Source organism: Lithobates pipiens, unplaced genomic scaffold, assembly GCF_037356315.1.
Source record: "Lithobates pipiens isolate NorthernLeopardFrog02 unplaced genomic scaffold, aLitPip1_a1.2 Scaffold_18, whole genome shotgun sequence".
Classification (NCBI taxonomy): Eukaryota; Metazoa; Chordata; class Amphibia; order Anura; family Ranidae; genus Lithobates; species Lithobates pipiens.
The window spans coordinates 262,977,248-263,003,877 of NW_027507758.1; the positions used below are offsets into that span (position 1 = coordinate 262,977,248).

The window sequence follows — 26,630 nt, forward strand, 5'->3', positions numbered from 1 at the left end:
ACTTTTGTGGACGTCTTTGTGAGATGGTTGCAGTTTCATCTTTGTTACATTTTTGTATCATTTTTGCTACAGTATTCTGACAGATAAGTAAAGCTTTGCTGATCTTCTTGTAGCCTTCACCTTTCTTCTGCAAAGAAATGATTTCCTTTCTCAGGCCTTGTGACATTTCTCTTCCATGTGGTACCATTGCTGACAGCATGAAATGGGAGGGGTTTTCTTTGGTAAGTGTCGCCCTTTTATAATCAACTGTCTGCTGGACACCTGTTTAATGAATAATTAGATTCACCTGTACAGTAGTTGAATTCTTGTGTCAGGGAATCAACAGCAGGAGAAGGGCTCTGGTACCCAGCATGTCTACCAGCACTTATGGCAGGAGAAGGACTTTAAGACCCAGCATCTCTGGAAGGAAAAGGACTTTAGGACCCAGTGGGCCTATATAAGGAAGTCTGCTAGTGTCTGCAATTGCTGGTTTGTCTTCAGTTCCCCCTGTGTTCCTGTGCCCTGTATTATCTGCTGATCTGATCTCCTGTGTACTGACCCAGCTTGTTTTGACCTGCTCTTCCTGATCCTCTGGCTTGACCCTTTGGCTTGCACCTGACTTCTTCCTGCTTGCTCCCAGCATCTGACCCCGGCCTGGCTATTGGACTCTGCTTATCCTGCTCCCTGTACTAAGACACAGTTGATCTTAGGTCATTCTAATCCTGGACTGTATCTCTGTGAATGACCCCTGATCTGGCTCCCGGCTTCACTATTCAGTTATTCCAGTGGACTCTGTCTCCTGGACCTTCTAAGCATGCCTGTCTCCAGCAACCCGGCAACCGTGCTTCTGCAGCACACCTGCTGTTCCACCTTCAGTGGTGTGCTGTGCTCAGCCGCAAGGGGAGCCCTCCCAGCATCTCGGCCTCCTACCAAGTTACTGACATCTTGTTTATTAGGATTTTGTTGTCTAAAATTTAGCTTTGCTCCTAATGCCGCGTACACACGACCAGACTTTCCAGCAGACTAGGTCCGATGGGATCAGCCCGTCGAACAATCCGATCGTGTGTGGGCTAATCCGCTCATTTTTTGTTATAAAAATCCAATGGACCTAGAAATAGAACATGTTTCAAATCTGTCCGACGGACTCAATTCCTATCGGAAAAACCATTCTTCTGTATGCTGGTCTGACGGACCAAATACGACGCAAGGGAAGCTATTGGCTACTGGCTATTGAACTTCCTTTTTTAGTCCTGTCTTACGTCATCACGTTCAAAATGGGTAACAAGGTCTGTTCGTTCGGAAGTCTGTTGGAACTCCGCTGAAAAATCAGTCGGGAAGACAGTCAGACCTAGTCTGCCAGAAAGTCCGGTTGTGTGTACGCGGTATAAGACTCATTGGTGTGTATTCATTTTTGCAACATGGTCTTGAATAAATATAGTAAGGAATTTTTTTTTGTGTGTGTGGAAATTACCAAATATTGGTTGCAAGTGGCCCGCATTTGTGGGAGTATTCCATAGTATAGTGTCCCATAGAAAATGCTAATCCTGAAAGGAAAGTAAAGGTTATCGCACAAATCTGTTGGGGTGTACTCATTATGCTGAACACTGTTTGTGTGTATAAATATATATATTTGATAAAATAATTACTGAACACCCCATCATTTTCTAGTTAAATCTATTTTTAAAGGTGCTATTGACATGCCATTTTGACATTTTCACCACATGTCGGTAACAACCCATGCAATTCAGACATACAAAGAAAGCAAAACAAATAAGTTCAGAAATTAAGTTATTTGTAATAAAATGGAAAGACACAGGGAAAAAGTGTTGAACACGCTTACTGAAATCTATTTAATATGTCATAAATCCTTTGTTAGCAATGACAGCTTCAAACACATCCTCTATCCTCTATGGTTTGATTTTGGCCCATTATTTTACACAAATCTTGAAGGTTCCGTGAGCCTCTTCTATGAACACTGATCTTTAGTTATTTCCATCGATCTTTTATTGGATTCAACTCAGGAGATTGGCTGGGCCATCTAGCAGCTTTTTTTCTTTAAAGTGATTGTAAACCCTTACAATCCACTTTTTACTACAGGTAAGTATATAATAAGGCTTACCTGTAGCTACCCCGGATATCTCGTAAACCTTCATAGTTTAGGAGATATCCCCTGTATCAGTATGTGCCGGCATCATCGGCAAATACGTACTGAAGCAATGGCTCGTTTGTGCCATTACTTTAGCTAGTGTGCCACTACTGTTGGCTCCCAAGCGCATGTGCGGGAGTGATGTCTTTGCTGCTCTGGCCAATCACAGCCCTGAAGCCCACAATACCCAGAAGTAACTCCAGGAGCGATGTCGCCGACTGGAGCTGTTTACTGGCACTTTGATCTAAGGTGAGTATTTCATAATGAGCTAGTATGCTATGCATACTAACTCATTATGCCTTTGTCTTGCAGTTTTTTTTTTTTTTTGGTGGGTTTACAACCACTTTAAAACCAATTGAGAGTTTCCTTGGCTTTATGTTTGGGATCATTGTCTTGCTAAAATGTCCACTCTTGTTTCATCTTCATCGTCCTGGTGGATAGCAGCAGATTTGTATCAAGAATGTCTTGGTACATTTTTGATTAATCCTTTCTCCAATGATATGAAGTTTGCCAGTACTGAAAAACAGCCCCACACCATGATGTTCCCACCTCCAAACTTCACTATTGGTACGGTGGTTTTGGGATGATGTGCAGTGCCATTTGACCTCCAAACATGGTATTATGACATCCAAAGAGTTACATTTTGGTCTCATCTGACCAGACTATATTATCCCAGTATTTTACAGGCTTGTCTAAATGTTGTGCAGCAAACTTTAAACAAGCTTCAACATGCTTTTTCTTCAGCAATGGAGTCTTGCGTGGTGAGTGTGCATACAGGCCATGGTGGTTAAGTGCAGTACTTATTGTTTTATTTGAAACCGTTGTACCTGCTAATTAAAATGGAAGGTGGAGAAGGGCACGGTCTCTAACATCCACCAGCTCTGTGACGTCATCATGGGGGAGTGGAAGAGGACTCCAGTGGCAACCTGTGAAGCTCTGGTGAACTCCATGCCCAAGAGGGTTAAGGGAGTGCTGGAAAATAATGGTGGTCGCACAAAATAATGACATCTTGGGCCCAATTTAACACACCTGCTCCCCATTCATACCTGAGACCTTGTAACATTAACAAGTCACATGACACTGGGGAGGGAAAATGGCTAATTTAATCCAAATTTGGACATTTTCACTTAGGGGTGTACTCACTTTTGTTGCCAGCGGTTTAGACATTAATGGATGAGTTATTTTGAGAAGACAGAAAATGTACACTGTTATACAAGCTGTACACTCACTAATTCGTAGCAAAGTGTAATTTCTTCAGTGTTGTCACATGAAAAGATAAAATAAAATATTTACAAAAATGTGAGGGATTTGCTCACATTTGTGAGATACTGTGTGTGTGTGTATATATATATATATATATATATATATATATATATATATATATATATATATATATATATATATATACACATATGGGTTAAAGTATATTTCTACTTAGAATTAGGGATGAGCCGAACACCCCCCGGTTCGGTTCGCACCAGAACTTGCGAACGACCCCCGCGTTCGGTACGAACGTTAGAACCCCATTGAAGTCTATGGGACTCGAACGTTCGAATTGGAAAGTGCTAATTTTAACGGCTAATATGCAAGATAGTGTCCTAAAAAGGGTTTGGGGACCTGCCTCCTGCCTCAGGGGACATGGGTCACTGCAAAAAAAAGTTTTAAAAACTGCCGTTTTGGCGGGAGCACTGATTTTAATGACGATTAAAGTGAAAAAAAAAAAGTGAAATATTCCTTTAAATATGGTGCCTGGGGGGTGTCTGTAGTATGCCTGTGAAGTGCCACGTGTTTCCCGTGTTTAGAACAGTCCCTGCACAAAATGACATTAAACGGAAATAACACCATTTAAAACTGCTTGCGGTTTTAATGTTATATCTGGTTCCTGCAATATGGTTGAAAATCATTGAGAAACATGGCATGGGTAGCCCTCCCTGCCCATTACCAGCCTATTTGGGTCTTGTACGCATATTAAGGGGAACCCCGTACCCATATTAAAAAAAGGAAATGCGTGTGGCCCCCAGGCCCTATATACTCAGAACAGCAGTATACAGGCAGTGCAAACAAGACAGGGACTGTGTAGGTTTGTTGTGTTAAGTTGAATCTGTTTGTCATTTTCAACCGGTACATTTTTAAAGTGTAGCTCCAGTCAAAAAAACTATCTTTAAGCTTTTTGGAAAACATAGGGAAGGGTTATCACCCCTGTATAATTTGTTTTGTCGTCCATCTTTTTTCATCTCACTTGCTGCGTTTGCAAGTAGGAGATGTTTGTAAGTTGGATGTTTGAAAGTAGGGGCCTGCCCTATATTATAGCGGTATGTACTGGGTACAGAGCACGCAGACAGCACGCACTATCTCCTAACACTACTGACTGCAAGCTCTATTATTAACCACTTGTTAGCCCAATGTTTGCATAAAGTGAAAGATGAAGTTATGCTGAGTAAATAGATATCAAACATGTCACTCTTCAAAATTGCACATGCCCGTGGAATGGCGCCAAACGTCGCTACTTAAAAAATCCCCATAGGCGACGCTTTAATTTTTTTTTTACTGGTTACATGTTTTGAGTTGCAGAGGAGGTCTAGGACTAGAATTATTGCTCTCGCTCTAACATTCTCGGCGATACCTCACATGTGTGGCACATGCGAGCACATGGGGACATGGGCGCTTTAATTTTTATTTTATTTTTTTATTGTTCATTTTACTTTATTTATGTTAGTTTGACATTTTTTTCCCCAAAAATATATTTTTGATCACTTTTATTCCTATTACAAGAAATGTAAACATCCCTTGTAATAGGAATATGGGGTGACAGGTCCTCTTTACAGTGAAATCTGGGGGGTCAATATGACCCCACATCTCACCTCTAGGCTGGGAAGCCTGAAATAAAAAATAAAAAAAAGATTCTGGCTTTGATCGTACTGGCGAATTGGTAGAAGCACCGGAGGGCGGTGAGGGGTGGGGGGCGTCTATGGCTGGGTATTTCAGGGTATCACCGAGTATGGCTGGGTATCTCTGAGTATGGCTGGGTATGGCAATTTATGGCAGGGTATTACAGAGTATTGGCGGGGTATTGGCGGGGTACTACAGAGTAATAGCAGGGTACTGCAGAGTATTGGGGGGTACTACAGAGTAATGGCAGGGTACTGCAGAGTATTGGGGGTACTGCAGAGTATTGGCGGGTACTGCAGAGTAATGGCGGGTACTGCAGAGTATTGGGGGGTACTGCAGAGTAATGGGGGTTACTGCAGAGTAATGGGGGGTACTGCAGAGTAATGGCAGGGTACTGCACTGCAGAGTAATGGCAGGGTACTGCAGAGTATTGGGGGTACTGCAGAGTAATGGCGGGTACTGCAGAGTAATGGTGGGTACTGCAGAGTATTGGGGGGTACTGCAGAGTAATGGGGGTTACTGCAGAGTAATGGGGGGTACTGCAGAGTAATGGCAGGGTACTGCACTGCAGAGTAATGGCAGGGTACTGCACTGCAGAGTAATGGTGGGGTACTGCAGAGTAATGGCAGGGTACTGCAGAGTATGCACTGGTATTGCAGAGTATTGGCAGGGAATTGAGGGGTTAAATTCGGTGAGCAGCGATGTGGGCACTGCAGATGCAGCCCACATCGCTGCTGACACCGATCTCTTTCCCCTCCGCTGTACCGATAGGTACATAACATGACGCCGGTTTGTTTCCAAGTGATCACTCCGTCATTTGACGGAGCAATCACGTGGTAAACGGCCGCTATGAGCGGCCGTTTACCGTGATCCGTGATGCGACCCGGCGGTCACGGATGCTCTCGAGTGCGCACACCTCGGGGCACGCGAGAGCAGAATTCTGGGAGGCCGTTGATTAACGGCCTCTCAGAGTTAAACAACCCCCCTGAAGCCGTTAATCGGCAATGGGCAGTTGTTAAGTGGTTAAAGCTAGATCACTAGCTATATAGGTGAGGTGAATATAGTGGTGTATACTGCAGTCAGGGCACAGACAACAACCACTACACAGCAGCAAGATAGGAAATCAGCCAAAAACGATTGGTGTGTACTGTGTTGAAGGTACACAGAACACCCACTGCTTCAGATGCTAAGTAACACACTACACGAGGCCGCCTCAAAGGCGGCCTTATATAGTGTGGGGCGTGCACTACACAGCCTGAGCTATGATTGGCCACAGGCAGGATGCCTGTGGCCAATCATGGCTCTCCTCGCTGCCGGCGCTGCGATTGGCCAAGCATGCGGGGTCACAGTGCATGCTTGGCCAATCATGGGGCAGCAATGCACTGCGCCACCGCAGTGCATTGTGGTCCGCGCGCGCGTCACTCGAATTTTGACGCGAACGGCCCAAACGTTCGGAATTCGCCGAACGGCCGAATAGCCAATGTTCGAGTCGAACGTACGTTCGACTCGAACACGAAGCTCATCCCTACTTAGAATGATGTGTGGTTTATATACTGTACATGGTTAGTGGTCTTTGGCCTTAATTCATCAAGCTGCAATATCCTTTACAGCACTCCAAGTTGTGATTAGGGCTCTCATAGACATTATAGTATGTCATTCTACCATGTATAAGCATCCTTAAGCAATCTTCAACACACATTAACTGTCACTGTAGCTTGATGAATCTGGACAATTGTCTTTAAATGGTGATCTTTAAATGATCTTTAAATTGTCGTTAAATGCTTTTGCTTTCAAAGGTGTTTTTATTTATAAATGAATGAATCAATCAATATTTTCAAATCAATATTTTACTATATTTCAATGTGAAATACTGTTCCTTTTTGGGACAATGTTATATATTCATAAGTCTGATCTGGTCATTGCCCCATTTATTTTTACTAACTTTGCAGTTATTCAGTGTAAGGAAGCTGAAAAATTACCTTTCCTCTGTGAAAAGCAATTTTTTGCTCATCTTAATGAATAAGCCCCGTAGGTGGTGATTATTACTATCAACTTTTCAAACTCTTAGCATCACTTGTAATTTCTGGACTGAGCTCTTATGAGTGATAATAAGCAGTTCAGAAGTTTGAGTTGGTTGCTACTGCAAGTTGGAAAATCTTTCTGACCCTTTCCTATTCAATGGAGCAGAGGAGAGGTTCAAAATGATTTGTATGTGTATGTCATTTAAAGATAAGCAGATATCTCCCCAGCTGTGATTCTCAGGGAAATATCTTCATCTCTCTAGTGATCCTTATATATTGATTTGAACTGAACTAAACTGAAAGTGCAGGACAGGAAATGGTGAGTTCAGATTTCACCAACTCTATAAGCATATTGTGTGATTATGTATGTTATTCCTTAAAGAAATCAAACAACAACATGAGGATCCCACTGTAACTTACAAAGAGTTATTATATGGAAATGGCAATTACAAAATGGAGATCCACAATATCAATATGAAGTGATGTGCAGTTTTAGGTGTACCATATGTTTAAATAACTTTAAAGAACTCACCAAAGCCACAGTCAATTGGAACCACCCATTGTCCTGGTTTTATGCTATTTACTTCATGGCCAACTTGAATTACTTCTCCAACTCCTTCATTGCCACCTACTGCTGGCAAGTGGGGTAAAATTCCATAATTTCCTGCAAATGTTCAACAATGATTAACTGTCAGCATAACTACTCTCAGTGCAGAACTACTGGAACTCTGAAATGTTCTACACTGATGCACTTAAATGAGTCAGTGATCAGTTGTCAGACAGGTAAGAGATAGAAGCAAATGAATGGACACACAGGGGATTATTTAGTAACGACAAATGCACAGTGCACTTGGAAGTGCAGTCACTATAGCTCTGAGAGGGACATGCAAGGGAAATAAAAAACAGCATTCTTGCTTGTACATGATTGGATAATAAAATCAGCAGAGCTTCCACTCATTTCAGATCTTCCCCTCAGATCTACAGCAACTGCACTTCCAAATACACTTGTAGTGAAGAGTGGATTTTTCTTTAGTAAATCAACCCCACAGACAGAGAACGAGAGTAACTATTAATAAATGTGTTACTTGCTTGTCTGTTTGTTAATATTTCACATAACAGTTATGACTCTAGTAAGAACCTACCTTGTAACATGTTAACATCTGCAGGATTAACTGGAGCTGCCAACATCCTGATATGGATATCATCATGACCAGTGTAAGGAATGGGAATATGTTCTAGCCTGGGGATGAAACAATAATTTTAGCATTATTATTATTATTATTACTATACAGGATTTATATATCAGCAACAGTTTGTACAGCACTTTACAACGTTAGGGTAGACAATACAATTACAATATAATACAATTCAATACAGGAGGGATCAGAGGGCCCTGCTCATTACAGCTCACAATCTAGGAGGGAGGGTCAAATACAAAATACAAACGGTAATAACTGTGGCGGATGAGCTGATGGAGAAAATAAAAGTACAGTTGTTAGGTGAGGGTAGGATAGGTTTCTCTGAAGAGAAATAGTAGTATGGGAGAAGGTGACAAGGGAACTAGAGAGCAGGTGGTCTTTGGATGAACAAACAGGACGATTTGGTTGGTATTTTGAGACTAGGTTAGCGATGTAGCTGGGGCATAGTTGCGGATGGCTTTGTAAGTTATTGTTAGTATTTTGAAATTCATTCTTTGTTACTTTATCATAAAGATTGCTCTGGCAAAAAAGACAGACCTTTTAGAGTAAAATGGTCATTTTAGGGATGAGCTTCGCATTCGAGTCGAACACACGTTCGACTCAAACATTGGCTGTTCGCCCGTTCGGCGAATACCGAATGTTATGGGCCGTTCGCGCCTAATTCGTGTGGTGCTCACGGCCCACAATGCACTGCGCCATCGAAGTGCATTGCTGGCCATGATTGGCCAAGCATGCACTGTGACCCCAGGATGCCTGTGGCCAATCATAGCTCAGGCTGTGTAGTACACGCCCCACACTATATAAGGCCACCAGCGCGGCCGCCTTGTGTAGTGTGTTGGCGTCTGTAGGAGTTAGTGGGTGTTCTGTGTACCTTCAACACAGTATACACCATTCGTTATCAGACGATTTTGCGCTCTTGTGTAGTGCAGTATACACCATTATATCCACCTATATAGCTAGCTATCTTGCTCTTTTTAAATAGAGCTTGCAGTCAGCTGTAGGAGATTGTGCATGCTGTCTGCATGCCCTGGCCGCAGAATACATCCTTATATCCACCTATATAGCTAGCTATCTTGCTCTTTTTAAATAGAGCTTGCAGTCAGCTGTAGGAGATTGTGCGTGCTGTCTGCGTGCCCTGACCGCAGAATACACCGTTATATCCACCTATATAGCTAGCTATATTGCTCTTTTTAAATAGAGCTTGCAGTCAGCTGTAGGAGATTGTGCATGCTGTCTGCGTACTCTGACCTCAGTATACACCGTTATATCCACCTATATAGCTCTTCTCTAATTGAGCCATCTGCCATCTGCAGGAGTGGGTGTTGTGTGTGCCTCCAGCACAATATACACTACCCAATTGCTGGTTTTCCCATCTCCCTTCAGGCCATTACCATGTCTGGAAGGCCAGCAAGGAGAGGCAGACAGGCGCGAGCCGATAAAAGATGGCAAGCAGACTCTGTGTCTAGAGACAACAGTGCTGGTCGTGGACGCGGTGCATCGTCATCATCAGCACGTGGCCATGGGACACTCTTGTCCTTCTTTTTGGCAGCTGGACATGGTGAGCCGCAACATGCCGAAGACTTGCCAAGCCCTCATCATCTCCATGCTCCAGCGATGAAGAGGGAGGGGATGATGAGGGCACTGACTCCACGTGGGTGCCTGGTAGGAGAGAGGAGGAGGAGGCACATGTCCAACGAGGCAGGATGCCCTCCGGGGGCCAGATTAGGGGCAGCACACCAACTGAATCACACCGCAGAGCTCCGCCTGTGCAGGGCGCTGCCTCTGCGCGTTATTCTAAAAGTTCTTTGGTATGGGCCTTTTTTGAGACGAGTGCATCAGATCGCACCGCTGCTATTTGCAACATATGTCTCAAGCGTATCTCCCGTGGCCAAAACATCAGCCGCTTGGGCACCACATGCTTGACCAGACATATGTTGACCTGCCATGCAGCTCGTTGGCAAGCGTACCTCAAAGACCCACACCAAAGAACAAAGCAGACCTCTCCTTGCTCCTCATCAGCTGGGATCTCCAACCCCACTAGACCTTCAGTCCTCTCTGAAACCTGCTCTGAGAGGAATGAAGGTGTAGAATTAGGTGTGTCACAGCCACGTCCCATTATAGCAGGCAAATGTCCCTGCCCCAGCTGCTGGACCGCCGAAAGAAGTTCACTCCCAGCCATCCACATGCCCAGTGGTTGAATGCTAGCTTGGCTAAATTGCTAGCACTTCAACTGCTGCCTTTTCAGTTGGTAGACTCGGCCCCCTTCCGTGAGTTTGTACAATGTGCGGTTCCTCAGTGGCAGGTCCCCAAACGCCACTTTTTCTCACGGAAGGCGATTCCGGCTCTCTACCGGCATGTGGAAGGCAATGTCCTTGCCTCGCTGGACAGGGCAGTCAGCGGTAAGGTGCATATTACCGCTGACTCATGGTCCAGCAGGCATGGACAGGGACTTTACCTGTCTTTCACGGCCCATTGGGTCACTCTTCTGGCAGCTGGGAAGGATGCAGGACAAGGTGCAGTAGTGTTGGAGGTTGTTCCGCCACCACGCCTCCAAAATGCTACTATTGGTTGTGCCTCAGCTAACCTACGCTGCATGGCCTCCCTGATCCTACAAAGCCTGCGGAAGGATCCTCGTATTCTTCGGATCAAGGAGTGGGACCATTACTGGCTGGCCACTCTCCTTGATCCACGGTACAAGGGTAAGGTTGCCGACCTTATCTTGCCGTCGTAGAGGGAGCAGAGGATGAGACATCTCCGGGAGGTCTTGCAGAAAGGTCTGTGCAACGCGTTCCCAGAGACTGGGAGGTTACAAACTCTTGGTCCTGGACAACGTGTTGCTGAGGCATCGGTCAGAAGGAGTGGTGGAGAAGGTGGCCGTCTGACGGATGCGTTCAGGCAATTTTTTTAGTCCGCAGCCCCAAGGTATGATCGGTTCCAGCAACCATCGCCAGCGTCTGATTTACATGGTGCAGGAATACCTAGGGGCAAGGTCAGACTTGGACACCTTCCCCACCGAAAATCCTCTGGCTTACTGGGTCTTGAGGATGGATCACTGGCCAGAGCTTGCACAGTATGCAATTGAGTTACTGGCCTGTCCTGCATCCAGCGTTCTTTCGGAACGCACCTTCAGTGCTGCTGGTGGCTTTGTTACCGATCACAGGGTGCGCCTGTCCACCTGACTCAGTTGATCGACTGACTTTCATCAAGATGAATCAGTCTTGGATCACCCACAGCTACCAAGCACCTGAAGCTGATGTAACCGAATATTTTTTTTTAAATATCACATCCCTTCAAGACTGCCTATGCTGATGCTGAGTGACTGTCCTGTTATGTTGATTGTCTATCCTCTTCCTCCTCCGCTGATATGTTGGAAGAACATTTTTGGTTCTGGGTGATGCCACCAGCCCAATTTTTCAGCCCCTGTTTAACAGGGGCGTTCAATTACAATTTTTGATGCAATGCTTTGCAGCAGGGCTCATTCTTGCACCACAACTAGAGTATATGGGAGAGGTTGCAGTGTCGTGGCACCAGCACCAGTGCCTAAGGCCCAATTTTTCAGTCCCTGTTTAACAGGGGCGTTTAATTACAATTTTTGATGCAATGCTTTGTAGCAGGGCTCATTCCTGCAGCACAACTAGAGTATATGGGAGAGGTTGCAGTGTCGTGGCACCAGCACCAGTGCCTAAGGCCCAATTTTTCAGCCCCTGTTTAACAGGGGCGTTTAAGTACAATTTTTGATGCAATGCTTTGCAGCCGGGCTCATTCCTGCACTACAACTAGAGTATATGGGAGAGGTTGCAGTGTCGTGGCACCAGCACCAGTGCCTAAGGCCCAATTTTTCAGCCCCTGTTTAACAGGGGCATGTAATTACAATTCTTGATATAATATTTCACAGCAGGGCCCGTTCCTGTGCCCACCGAGAGTAACTGTGAGGACTTATAGTGTTGTGGCACCAGCACCAGCACCACAACCACCAAAGGCCCAATTTTTCTACCACTGTTCAACAATGGCATGTAATTACAATTCTTGATATAATCGTTCACAGCAGGGCGCTCCAGCGCCCACCAAGAGTCATTTTGAGGGCTTACAATGTTGTGACAACACCAACACCTTGTTCCGCCATTTCTGCAGAGCATATAGGGCAGCCCCCTACTTTCAAACATCCAACTAACAAACGTCTCCTACTTGCAAACGGAAGGAGACAACAGGAAGTGAGATGAAAAAAGACGGACGGCAAAACAAATTATACAGGGGTGATAACCCTTCCCTATGTTTTCCAAAAAGCTTAAAAATAGATTTTTTGACTGGAGCTACACTTTAAAAATGTACCAGTTGAAAATTACAAACATATTCTACTTAACACAACAAACCTACACAGTCCCTGTCTTGTTTGCACCGCCTGTATACTGCTGTTCTGAGTATATAGGGCCTGTGGGCCACACGTATTTCCTTTTTTAATATGGGTACGGGGTTCCCCTTAATATCCGTACAAGACCCAAATGGGCTGGTAATGGGCAGGGGGGCTACCCATGCCATTTTTCTCAATGATTTTCATCCATATTGCCGGAACCAGATATAACATTAAAACCGCAAGCAGTTTTAAATGACGTTATTTCCGTTAAATTTAATTTTGTGCAGGGACTGTTCTAAGCACGGGAAACACGTGGTACTTCATAGGCATACTTTTTTTTTACTTTAATCGTCATTAAAATCAGTGCTCCCGCCAAAACGGCCATTTTTAAAAACATTTTAAGCATTGATCCATGTTCCCTGGGGCAGAAGCCAGGTCCCCAAACCCTTTTTAGGACAGTATCTTGCATATTAGCCATTAAAATTAGCACTTTTAATTTCGAACGTTCGAGTCCCATAGACTTCAATGGGGTTCTAAAGTTCGTACGAATGTTGGGTCCGTTCGAAAGTTGTGGTGCGAACCGAACCGGGTGGTGTTCGGCTCATCCCTACACGTGACCAATGAATTCAGGCTGCATGAAAACAGCATAGGGCATATTTATAAAAAGAGATCATCTTTGGGTTCATGTAGGAGGGAAACCCAGCCTGTTCACTGTTCAGTAAACCACCAAACACACTGGCCATATTTAGCCAATCCTCATCTGCTAGAATGAAAACAAAGCAGCTAGAGATCCTGGACAACGTCACTGACCAAATCTGGTCATAGTCCTATATGATCAATGACCTCACCCATGTCACGATTAATGCTAAGTTTACATTGGGGGCATTGTGAATATTTTATTTTAATTTATTTATATTTATTGGTATTACTTATTAGAAAAAAACCCCGGAAAGGTGGACTTTTTATCAACAGCACTTTAGAAAGCACACATGCCAGTGTGGCCCTGTTACTTAGCTGTCATTGAAGAACTCAGATCCCATTGACAACAAACAGAAGTGAACCAAACATTAGAGATAGAAAAAACACAGTCACTTGTGTGCCATAAAGAACCACACCTCAAAGGGGCGGGGAAGAAAAAAAAAAAAAAAAAAATATATATATATATATATATATATATATATATATATATATATATATATATATATATATATATATATATATATATACACCTTTCACACCACCATTTTATCTCACATCTGTTACTCCACACCTTGGACCTATTAGTGCTGGAATTGACTGTGTTTTTTGTATTTTTACTGTATGGGGACATCTAGCTAGAGGTTTCCTGGTCTGGTAAACAGTCCTAGTGTGCATTTTTTAAACTATTAATTGTAATTTTGAACACATTTTCAAACTGCAACTTATTTATCTATTTGTTCATAATGGTATATCTGTGGAAGAAAGACTCATTAGGAGAGGCTCGCTGGCCAAAGGTTTAAGCAATTGTGTAGATTCACTTGAAAATCCTATTATCTTAGTGACCATATCAATGTAGAACAATGAGTCCGGCACAGCAATTTGAAGAAGGAATGATTTTGAAATTCTATGCATTGAAGCATTTGCTTGAAAATGAAATGTCACAGTGGTGGGATATTGTGTCTATGCGCAAATACTTGGATGTTAAAAGAACACCAAGAGGTATTAGATTGACCAAAAGCTGCAGTTTTTTTGGATGATGACCTTAGGGATCAGTGGTACCAGCACTTCAGGGAATGCAGTAGAAAATGGGTGAGCCTCTTAATTTCCGAACATGAGAGAAAAGTTGCCCACATTCGCTCTGAGATTGAGGCTGGCAAAGACGAGCTCAATCCCTTTACCCATTTGGCTGCATTTTCTTTATGGAATGATCGTATCAATGACCAAATCATCACATTTTAAGCTGACCAAATTCGTAAGACGTCAGGCGAATTCGAAAGGTATAGGGTAAAAATTTTCTGCCACCCACAGGGATCGCCCCCAGCAACAATATAGAGGCGTCAACCATTCACACGCTAGGAACAGACCTCCACCAAATAGTTCCCAATATCCTCCTGCTTCATCATCTACCTGTGGTCCTGGACTGGCACCCACCAGGGGTTCGAATGGGTCGCAGTGGCCTTGAAGCAGACATTTTAAGAATAGCAAGTACAATAGTAAGTTTAAAACCTCAACATCTGGTTAGAGCGATGCATCCAGTGGCCGACAGAAAAATGGGGGGACAAAGAAGAAAGGCAGTGAGCCAGGTCCGTGTAACATAATGCCAACAACAGTGCCTTATGATTTTTCAGTCCATCAGTCTCCCAATGGTGTCACTTTTGTTGAGACAAAGGAGAATCCCCCATTTGAGGGCTCCAGCAATGTAAGGGGTAGTACAGAAATGGTATTGCCCACTAATCACCCTAAATGTACACCACCCAGTGGCCCGGAGCCCATCCATCCACCTGATCCACCCATTTCTGACAACTCCTCTTTACCATTACCCCTTTCCCCTTCTTTTTTATTGAAGGGTACACCCACAGGGGGGTCAATCAGAGAAAAAGATCGGCAGAAAAACTAGACAAGGCAAGCGTGGAGGAAAGAAAACTAAAAAAAAGGAAGAAATAAGATCCAACTATGATACCATAAAAATCTTTCATTTGTTTTGGACTCTTTAAAAAACAATGATGAAGTGATCATTAGACAGGCAGATAAGGAGGGTATTCTTGTCATACAAGATAGACTTGACTACTTAGCTGAAGCATCCAGACTCCTTGGGGACACCAGTACCTAAGATAAGTTGGATGGTGATCTGGTTGGTCCATATAAAGAAGCTGTGAAATTAATAGTGGATGAAGCATATAATGATGGGGTCATTTCAAAGTCTGAATGACATTTCTTATTTCATCCATACCTACTTACAACATTTCTGTATCACATCACGAAAATCCATAATGACAACACCAACCCCCCTGGTTGGCCTATCATTTCGGGCATAGACAGTCCCACTATCCTGAGCAAACAGGTTATCATTGGCTGTCATTGGATGTGGCCTCCTTGTACATGTCTATACAGCACCAATTTGGACTGCAGGCTGTACAATATTTTTGGGCTCGTGAAAATCATTTACATCCCAGGCAAGCATCCTTCATCGTGTGTTCCATCCAATACATCCTCACAGACAATTACTTAGTGTTTCAGGGTGTGTATTACAGACAAACCAAGGGCACAGCCATGGGGGCCAGGTTCTCCCCAAGTTATGCCTCTCTTTATGGGGTATTGGGAGCAGTTTCACATCTGGTCCAATAATCCCTTTTGGGGCGAGCCAGGTCCTTTATGCATGCTATATTGATGATATTCTGATAATCTGGGATGGTGATGATAGCCAATTGGAGGTATTTTTGGCTGATTGTCAGAATAATCCCTTTGGAATTGAATTCACACATGTGGATAGCCAGATGTTGGTATTTTTAGACCTTGAACTGATGGTGGATGATGAATTGTGTATTTTTTCTCATAGCCCTTTCAAACCATCAGCAGGTAATTCATGCCTTCATGCCCTAAAGCAATCACCACATCTGATGGATCAAAAACGTACCTCTTGGTCAATTTTGCCAGCTCCAAAGGACCTGCTCTTGTCTAAAAGATTATGATGAACAGAACAGTGTACTGTGTAAACAATTTTGGGAAATGGGCTATTATCTGGCCACCATTGAGGATGCACACACCAAATATAGGCTGAAATACCATGAGTTCCCTGGGAAGGTGAATTCCCAGCATAAAGTGGGGCATACCAAGTATGATGGGAATGGCTCAGTCAAGGAACATACTGGTACTTGCAGCCATTCTGATGTGTCTATTAACACTTGGTACACAAGCAAGACTTTCCCTATTAAGCGTATCATAGAAAAATATTGGGGTATTCTCCACCAAGATCCTTGTTTGACCAATGTTATTCCAGAAAGCCCAGATGTAATTTTCTATAGACCCAAGAACTTAAGGGGACATATTGCTCCAAGGAGAGTCCGTAAAACCAAAACTGTGGCCAACCGATGTTGGAATAGTTTATTTGACCAAAAGGGTATCTTTAAGTGTGGTATCCCCAACTGTGGTGCATGCCAATACATGTGGAAGGAGCAGGTTACAGTTAGTGATTGCAAAACCCATGCATTTGGCAATTCATCAATTGTGGTTCACAATTTGTAGTGTATTGTCTGATATGCCCCTGTGGCCTTCTTTACGTGGGCTGCACCATCTGTACTTTAAGCACACGTTTGGGGAGCATAAAAGAAATATACTCAAAAGTGTCGACAACCATACACTACCATTACATTTTTTGCATCAATATGATTATGATCCATCTGGTCTTAGGCTACTTGGCTTGGAAGTTATGGGTGAGAATGCCAATACTGGCAGGCACTTTCGGAGACATTGTAGAAGAGAAACCTTTTGGGCTTGGGCTTGGGCTTAGGAGCCTTATTTTCTAGGGGCCTGGATGTGGGGTTGGATGTTCAGACTCTTATGTGACCCCCCCGATCCTCTTCCCCCTTTTATTTTTATTCAGTTTTTTCCTTGATGTGGGTGTCCTTCCAGAAGGTCATTATACCAACATGTCCTGTTTCTTTAGTTTCTTATTTCATCTTTTTCATACAAGTAACTGTGTACATTTTTACCTTTATTTACACTTTTCTTTATTTTAAATATTCATATTTATATATTATTATTACAATTTTGACTTGAATCTACCATTGCTTTTAACGACTAGCTGCTATTGATTACCAATTACTATAGCAACAAACGTTTATAGAATTTTTTTGTAGGGTTGGCTTTCATGTACTCCAGGGCTCAGCACTTTTCATTAATAGTTACACATTGGGGAATCATTATTATCGTTGTGCAAAATTCATCGCAATATTATTATTTTTTTATTAATTCAGTAATTAATAATTTTTTGAATTAATTTACTATTTCCTAGTGGTCCAGTTTTGTCAGATAATTTTTTGTTATTTTTTACATTTTTTTAATGTAATTTAAAAAAAAAACATTTTTAAAAAAAGTTTTTTTTCTTCCATCTATCTTTTTGCCCATTCATGCCCATGGGGACACCGTTGTACTGTTCCCACCCTGGAAGAGATGTCACTTGTTATCATCAGGCGTCTTCCTGTGTTTTCAGGAAGTGGATTCCCCCTGGCACTGAGCTGGTTCCCTGGGGTCTGGTAAGGAGCCTGTGTGACACTGGTGTTCACTGATCGGTGCACTACAGCGGGGGTGATCCTGCTGGCGTCTGTTTGGCATCTCAACGTTTTTTCCCTGGTCCTGCCAATTCTGAAGATTCTGGTCAGGTGATTCTAGTGTGTGTGGTTTTTGGACACCTCTGAGTGCCCAAACCCCCCTCCGCCCACAGCTACTTCAGGCATGTAGAGGTTAGATATGGGTTTACCCATTTATCAATCCTGCATCCCTTTTTTGCTTATGTGTTCCTACACCTGTATTCATCTGACTAAATATAAATGAATGTGCAATATATCATGGATTTGAATTATCATTATTTATTTATTTATTTGTGTGTCGTTCTTATATTAGTGCAACTATATATATATATATATATATATATATATATATATATATAATTCTCTTTCCTGCCCCTTTGTGGGCGTGGCTCTTTTTGACACACAATTTTCAATTCCACCATTCCCTATAAAAGTGCTTTCCCATGTTGTACGAGACTAGTCTAGCTCTGAAGAAGGGGGTGCGCCCCCAAAACGCATAACCCATGTTCTGTGCATGTCCATGCACTGTGTTTATAGCCTTTTGTCAGTTGCATTTTGTGAGTACCCACTTTTATACAAAAATGTCTTATTGTTAAATTATCTCTGATAATGCAGTAGGTGCGTAAACCAACCATAACCAATCCCAGCCATCACAAGTGTAAATAATATCAGTGTTTACAAACATTCAGCCCATTCATAGCAGGGGAGCACTGAATATTTATAATTGCAAGCAGGAAATATTTATAAACCCAAGCAATGATCTAGAATGGTCTAGAGCGGGAGTCAGAAACCCATTAACTGTGATCTACCCATCGATCGCAGGCAGGTAGCAGGTAGAATGCATCCATGGTTTGCCAACCCCGGAACCTGGAGGGATGGGGTGGTGGGGGCAGCATTTAGTGGAACCGATGGCTTTATTTTCCTTCCTGCAGCAGCTAAATGCTGGCAATGCCCTCTTCAGAAAATATAGCCATTGGTTACAATAAATGCAACCCCTCCTCTCCAGGTTCCTCTTCTTGGTGTTACCTGGCCCCCATGTGCTCCATTGGACCTCCTCTCCTGCTGGGTTCCCCTCCTCACCCCTCTCACTGGCTGCTGTGAGGGCTGTGTCATAATGGAGAGCAGGGAAGGGGCAGGGATATGTTATTTATATATGTTATTTACTGGCTGCTTCCTTTTCCGAATGAATACAACCAGTGATTGGTATCGATCACTGAATGTGTCCATTCGTAACTGAAGCAGTTTACTGTGTTTACCATGCATCAGTTTGTGAATGAATGGGAAACAGCACAGAGCACTTCCCATTCATTCACTATTCAGTGCAACTGATGCTGCAGATAAATGGACTGGGTTATCTATGTCCCCAGTCCCGTTCTCTGTATCAAAAACTTTACTAAAGCTCCCCCCATAGGACTCCTAAAAAAAGTATAAAAAAAAAATTGAGGAAAATTGCAAAAAATAAATAATACAAATAAACTACTGACCCCATCCACTGCCCTACTGACACCAACCTCTGCCCTACTGTCATTATCCACATTGCTCTACTGACACCATACACTGCTCTACTGGCACTATTCACACACCACCCACTGCCTTACTGACAATGTCCTCTGCCCTACTGACATAGTTCCTTTGGCCTTCTGACACCATCCTTTGCTTCACTGCCACTTTCCACTGCTCTACTGACACTGTCCACACACCGTCCACTGCTCTATTAACTGACAGTGTCCATTTTGACGGTAGGCCAAGTTTATACTTTTACAAGGACCATTTGTTTTATTATATTTTTCTATGTTTTCCATACAATTTAGTTAGGCCTTGCTAGTTAATTTCTTAAAATCTAAAATAAAAAATGGTGTCAAACGCTGGTGATCTTTGATCTCTTTCATGTTGTTCAGGTAGATCTCCACCTCTCAAAGGTTGCCTATTCCTGGTCTAGAGGCTGCATCTATAGACCACTGTGCTCTGCTTAAATGCAGCAGTCTCTGTACAGAGGCCTGACATGCCTCTTGCCTTGTTATAACTACAGCAATGCAATTTTTTAGGGAATGTAAACTTTTTCTGAATGCTAACATTGCAACCATGCTACAGACAGAATGTTTCTCAGTTTCATCTGAATTGAATAAAACCTTTTACCAGTAGAGAAAGATTAATAGCCAAAATATTGCCTCTCATATCACACATCATAGAAAAGGAGAACAGGCTTTGCTTACATTTTCTCCATCTGTTCTTTTTTCTTCTGTCAGTGTCATTGTAGAAATAACATCAGCTGCAGCTGGCAGATCTGTATGCACATTCCACCTCTCTACTGTAGCATGAGACGATGCTACAGTAGACATGGGGGACAGAACGGGGGTTTGGGGGCTGGTACATACAGGTATACAGCTATTAGGAAAAAATAATGATTGCAATACTGCTGCTATTAATCTTACTCTCAATCTGGTGCGTATCTTTTTAACCCTTCTAATACGGAGTTAACTGCTTTTGAGTCAGTTGACAACTTGTAATGGTGGACACAGGAGCCACTTCCTTTGTTTCAATGCTAATGGAGTTTCCAACAGCTTGTTCCCACAAGAATGCATGTGTTAAATGCACATTGGGTTTAGCGTGTGTTGCCATGCATTCATGTGTGTTATGTTTGATTTTTGAAACAACTAATTTGAATTAACCTGAATGGAAAATTGCAGGTCAGATACCCCAAATTTCAGCTTGCAGAGCTTTTTCTTAAAACACTACAACAGAGGTCACCGGTGGAAAAAAAAATATTTCTGATGTTAATGCATTTTGCTTGTACTGTAAACTCATCTGGTGTAAACAAGACCTAAATATATTTAATATGTCACACCCCTGCCCTGGCATGGCTAAATTTGGTGAATAGTTCTGCAGTATCCAGCTGAGCTGCAATTTGCTTATTAGGACCAAATAAGTTCATCCCTAAACCTGGGGGGTGATTGCCTCTGCCTGCCTCTGGAAGCATATTCCATAGATGGTGTAGGACAATCAGTCACTGAATCATGAATATGTATTGGACTCTAGCCAATCCCTGTGTGGCTTGTAGGCCTGTGCAGTTTATCCTCCCCTCTGCAGGTGGGTCTGTGTTGCTGGCTGCTGTATAGAGGTAATGGAGCATGAGAGAAACTTTGTTCTTCTGAAGACTCTGATGACCTCTGTGGCCATCTTTAGTGAGGGCAATGCTAGTAAATAGCACTCTCCCACTGTAGTTACCGTACAGTTGCGATGTGGATAGAGTAGGGATAGAATATTCGCTGGTTAAGGACATTGGCGCTAAACAGAAGTTCCTGATGAGACAGGTCAGAGATAGTGCTGCTGGCTCGGCTGTTCTAAGACTCTGTCAATCTGCAAGTGTGCCCCCACTGCTGCTCTGGTCATCAGCCACCCTCAGATGCTGTCCGGTAACCTAAGCATTATTAAAGTTAAACCTCAAGCACAGGAACTGTGTTAAAGTACCGCTAGTGCTGCTATGAGCTGTTGTACCCGAATTGCCTGTATTACTAAGACTCTGGTGCCATACTCTTTTGGGCTGCCCACTTTGTGTATTTGTTACTTATATTTAACCAAATAATAATGGTGCAATTTTTCTTGGTCTCTGTGTGCCTTTACTCCACCTTGGATACCAATCAACTGGCCCCGCCTACATGCTTACTCAGAAGGTGTGGCTGGATTGAAGATAAATGTTTGGAAGGGTCTGATCCAGTGGCGATCCTGTGGCGATCCTTCCGATCCTTCCGTTAGTGGTGCAGCGGTGCTATCCATGCGTCTGGCCCCTAATCTACATGCAGGGCGCTGGATGCATGGATTCTAATTTTTTGGGGGGGTTTAAGCGCATAATTAGAGCCTGAGGCTATAATTGGCTTCAAAAAAGGATGAGCTCATGGTGCAGAGCACTGCACCCTGATCCCATCCAGTTGTGTGACAGTAGCAAATTAATATTCACTATTGTCTTCTCGATTCTCCTCCTGGCCAATTAGGAAGCAGGTCCTGAGACCCGATGGGCCAGCCAGTCTTAGAACCCACTTCCTGTTCACCCGTGAGGAGAAGCAATGCCCTGAAGCTTGGAAGAGTCAGGGAGAAGCTCAGCCAGCAGTCCTCTCCAGCCAGGGCTTGGTTCCCTCTTCCAGGGACGGTTCACCTGCAGCCACATCCAGCACTCCCCGCTGCCTCCCAGTATGCGTCATCAGCCTCCTAAGGTAAGAAGGCCTCTGATCCCTGCATTCCTGTACATCGGTCTCCCGCTTTGGGGGTGGTGAGTGCCATCTTCCCATCCGTCTCCCGTGCCGGGGGGTGGGACAGTTGATTGCCACCCCCATACCATCTCCCTCCGGGGGGGATTTGGATTGCCCTCCAAAGTATTGAGCAGCAGTCAACACTGGACCTGCTTCTTACTAGCTTCATATGGGGATACAGCTTCAAGCAGATGGGCAGAAACTGTACCAAAGATGTTGCTCCTGGGCTGCTGGAGATGTCTTCAAGACCGGGCAGGTTATGCCATATTTATTGGAACTGCCCAGCTCTTCAGCCCTATTGGCGATTGGCACTCAGTACAGGGGCTTCTCCATTGGCTGTTTTGAGATAGATATCCCCCTCTCCCCTAAGCTGTTTCTACTGGGTCTTCTCCCTCCTAAACTCCCCGGACTAGCAAAAAAAAAATGACCACACATATACTCCAGCTTCTAGGTGCTTAGTTGCCCTACACTGGAAAAAGACGACACTTTCAGATCTCTATGCCAGAACTAAAGATGTGAAGCTCATGGATGCTATGTCGGTCTGCTTAGATGTTCGGGTAGCTCGACATACGGCAATATGGGAGGGCTGATATGTTTAGGTGGAACCCTGTTGACAATATCAATTAATGTAATGTGGTAGGAGCTATTGTTGGCAAGGAAAGGATGCCTCAAAGAACAGATCAGGTGGCACAGGTGAGAAGTTTAATTTGGCACATGTAGGTTTGAGCCACAAAGGGACGAGCTAAGGGTCACAGCAGGGTTTGAAAGTTTGAAACAATCTGACTCGGTTCAATTGCTTGCCAATTTTGCAAAATATTGTTAAAATTCAGAAAATGTTAGCTTAAACTTTACTCTAAACCCTACAGAAGATTATGAGGTGCCAATTTTGATATTCAGTTTGGTCCTTTTGTTGGGCTAATAATCTGTTAGATAAAACAATACTGTACAGTAGGTAAAGTGGCTTTGAGGTGATGTAAATGCACAAAGCCTTTAAATTACAGGCTTGGCCATGCCTTAAGGCCACATGTACATGCAATAAGATCGGAAGAAAAATTTTGTACAACGAACAATCGACCGATTATCTGATTGTTAGTAAATGCTCTCAACAGCAGATTCTGCCTTTTCGGACAACAAAACCTGAAGGTGCAGGCTAGAAAATGTATATCATAAGTGAACACAATGTACAATTTCCATTTAATTAGTACAGTTTTTGTCCGTAAAAAATCATAAAAGCAAGACTACACATGCTTGGAAACAAAAGAATACTTTACAAAACAATTCAACACATTACATCACTTCCGAAGTTGTATCCTTCTGTACTAGAATTTTCAGAAGTTGAGTAACCTCTTAATTTTCAATAGGGAGACTAGCGTGCAAAAAAAATGCTTTACAGCTGTACCTGGTGTTATGGAACATCACATATTTCACTGACAGCCTCAGAGACAATGTACACTGGCAGTGCATATTTGATTGTGGAATTGATTTCTTTTTGTGTACAATGAGTTTGGTTTACTTATAGCAGCAGCATCCCAATCTGATTTATTTCAGCTAAAAAAGGTTGTTTTGAAGTAGTTTTAGCAGCGACACATGCTATAGAAGCTTGTGGTTTTAAAACAGAGTGAAATCAGGTACAATTTTCAAAAACTTGGCCAGTATCATAAACGTTAGATGGAACACCTTTGATTAAAAAAAGAGTGCTCCAAACACTTTATACCCCCCACACAGACACACCTACCTATACTCCGTATCCAAATCCCCAGTTTGTCCACAAATATTCACACCAATTGGGACACTCCTATTGCCGGCAATAGACTCCGATTTAACATGTGATATGACCTGTCAAATTGCATGTCAAATCACGCCAATGTAAATGGGGGCTTATTGTCAAAGCTTAATTGAACAAGCTGAAGTTAGAAGCTGATTGGCTACCATGCATAGCTGCGCCATATTTTGAACTCTCCAGTTTTAGTAAATCAACCTAACTGTGTTTAATATAGGCTAAATGTCTGCAAAGCCAAGCTGACTATTAAACAAGCCAGGAGGCTGAAAAATATTTATTATCTGTGTTATACTGAAATGAATCCCCCAAGGGTAGATTTTAGTGATGAATAAAAATAGACAGGAATCACTAAACTGTACATAGATGAGTCTATTTCAAGCTATCTATTTCATGTTGACCTGTCACAAGTAACCAGGTCTTAAACTATGCCCGGTTAGCCATATGGAGAGAAAAATATTATGGGGAAGTAGATGTGTATTTCTGGGCTGCCTTTTATTATCTAGTAATAGAGGGACATATATAGGCATGTGGTTAAGTGCAGGTTGAAAATAAATTACCATAATAATTACAATACAGTAGAACTATATTTTTTATGTATGAGAAAATCTGATTTTTTTTAGAGCTTTATAGGGTATGTATATTAATTTATTATATATTTTTATTAACCAGACCATCATATTAAAGATATACATTTGAAGTAAATAATTAATATAAGTTAATATTGTAAATATTACTATTGTTTCTCTAGGACTTGGCTGACTCATTGACAATAATGCACTACTCCCATGGCTGATATCATGTCTCATCTACAAATCTCTATATTTAATATAATTACAAAATTAAAAAGCACAATAATATGCACTTACTCCAAATACACTACTATTACCCTTTTAGAATGGTTCTTCTTTAAGATCCATTAAATTATAAGGCTCTAATTAATCAAGATGAAAAATATAACTGAATGTCATATTTGATTTTCTATCTGATATATATGGCAATATTAAAATATCACTATTAAATAAAATTCTTGCAGTGACCTACATTTTGCATAGTATATTGAAGGACATAAGAACTTAAAGCCTGAGATGCAAATGTGATAAAAAGAGATGAAAAATGCATGTGCAGAAAGATATTCAGGGAATGAGATACCTGACAGCAAATATATTTTAGCAGAGAAATTGGATGGATGTATTGAAAGTGCAGGTCTTGCACAAAGTAAAAGCAGAATCACTGACACAGTATGGCCTGACAAGCTGGAAAAGTAAGTAATGAGGGGGCAATCAGTTATCAAGTTGGGAAAAATAATCATTAGTTAGGTAATGAGAAGATTAATGACTTGATATACCTAGGAGTCACAAAAGTGAAAATTGAAAAATCTAACACATGAATTAAAAAGAAAAATGAAAAGAAAAAAAGGCGCCTCTAAGTGCATTAGTAAAACGTTATATTTCCCAAAAGAGTTAAAAACACTTACAAAAGGCAGGAAGGGGGTGCCCATTAGCCATGCCAGTCAGTGCTGGCAATCAGTGCCACCTATCAGTTCTGCCCATCACTGCTGTCCATCAATGCCCACCAGTGCTGCCAATCAGTGCCCACCACTACCGCCTATCAGTGCCCACTAGTGCCACCTATCAGTGCCCATCGGTGACACCTAACAGTGCCCATCAGTGCCGGCTATCAGTGCTCACCAGTGCCACATATCAGTGCCACCTATCAGTGCCAATAAGTATGGCATATTAGTGCCTCCTCATCAGCGTCCATAAGTGCCACCTCATCAATGAAAAAACTGATGCAAACTGATGCAAAGACATGATGCAAAAACAGCAAAAGTGATGCGCAACGCAATTAGCTAATATCACTGCATGCAGATGGAGCATGGCAGCTTGGTGGCACGTCAATCGCTGTGTATGTATACATCAACAATAAACACTAAAATGGTGAACAGTATGGTGAACAATATACATCAATGGATCTATGGTATATTATATTGAGTATAGGGAATGAGGGTATGACGAAGGGAATCATTAATCATTGACCAACTGCGAACAAACAAACGCACATGGGCAAAAATATGTACGCATACATACACATATATCTCAAAGACGCATGGGATATTATTGTCCAATATGGGACATGTGGGATAAAATGATAAGCGCTATATGATATGAGCAGCACTATATGATATGAGTATGTTACATATTCATTGTAAGGGGAAGAATTGAAACAATACTAGAGTAACACACAAATCTCAAAATCCTTGTTTAACCCTCCAAGTGCCAATACGTCCTAAGAGAAAATCCAGTACATTTCTCTTTGGCAGAGCTTGTGGATGTGCTCAGGGGGAGGGAGGTCCCTAGGCATTACCTCAATAACCGAAATCCTCAAACCATCAAGAGATTTGTAATTGTACTCGAGTAAATGCCTAGGGACACTGTGGGTGTTCAGTCCCTCAGTGATGAAATGGCGATGTTTGCCAAAGCACTTCCGTATTGTCCTTATATTTTGCCCTATGTAGAAAAGGCCGCAGGGGCATGTCAAACAGTAAATGACATGGTCGGTTGAACATGTGTGAAAGCCCTTGAGAGGATATGATTTTCAAATCCTTCTGGCCATATTTGACAAAAGGGAATGGCCTGGAGTTGGTGGCTTCTTTCTCAATTTACTAGATGCCACCTTGCTTTTGATGTTAGGTGCTTTTCTATAAGAAAATGTAGGCTTATTGAACAGAGTAGGGAG

The 26,630-nt window shown here is 42.6% G+C and overlaps 1 protein-coding gene across 3 annotated transcripts in view; it reads right to left on the reverse strand.

Annotated features, from left to right (window-relative positions):
* The window catches only part of LOC143987832 (enoyl-[acyl-carrier-protein] reductase, mitochondrial-like), a 150,633-nt gene that overhangs the window by 106,189 nt on the left and 17,814 nt on the right, over positions 1-26,630 (reverse strand). For 2 of the 3 annotated variants that reach the window (XM_077486893.1, XM_077486891.1), the window contains exons 2-3: positions 8,178-8,275; positions 7,568-7,699 (exon numbers count right to left, since the gene is read on the reverse strand). In XM_077486893.1, the coding sequence (XP_077343019.1) occupies positions 7,568-7,699; positions 8,178-8,275 (230 nt within the window). Of the gene's footprint in view, positions 1-7,567; positions 7,700-8,177; positions 8,276-20,083; positions 20,199-26,630 lie in introns of those variants that run through there. The other variant, XM_077486892.1, reaches the window with a different exon arrangement.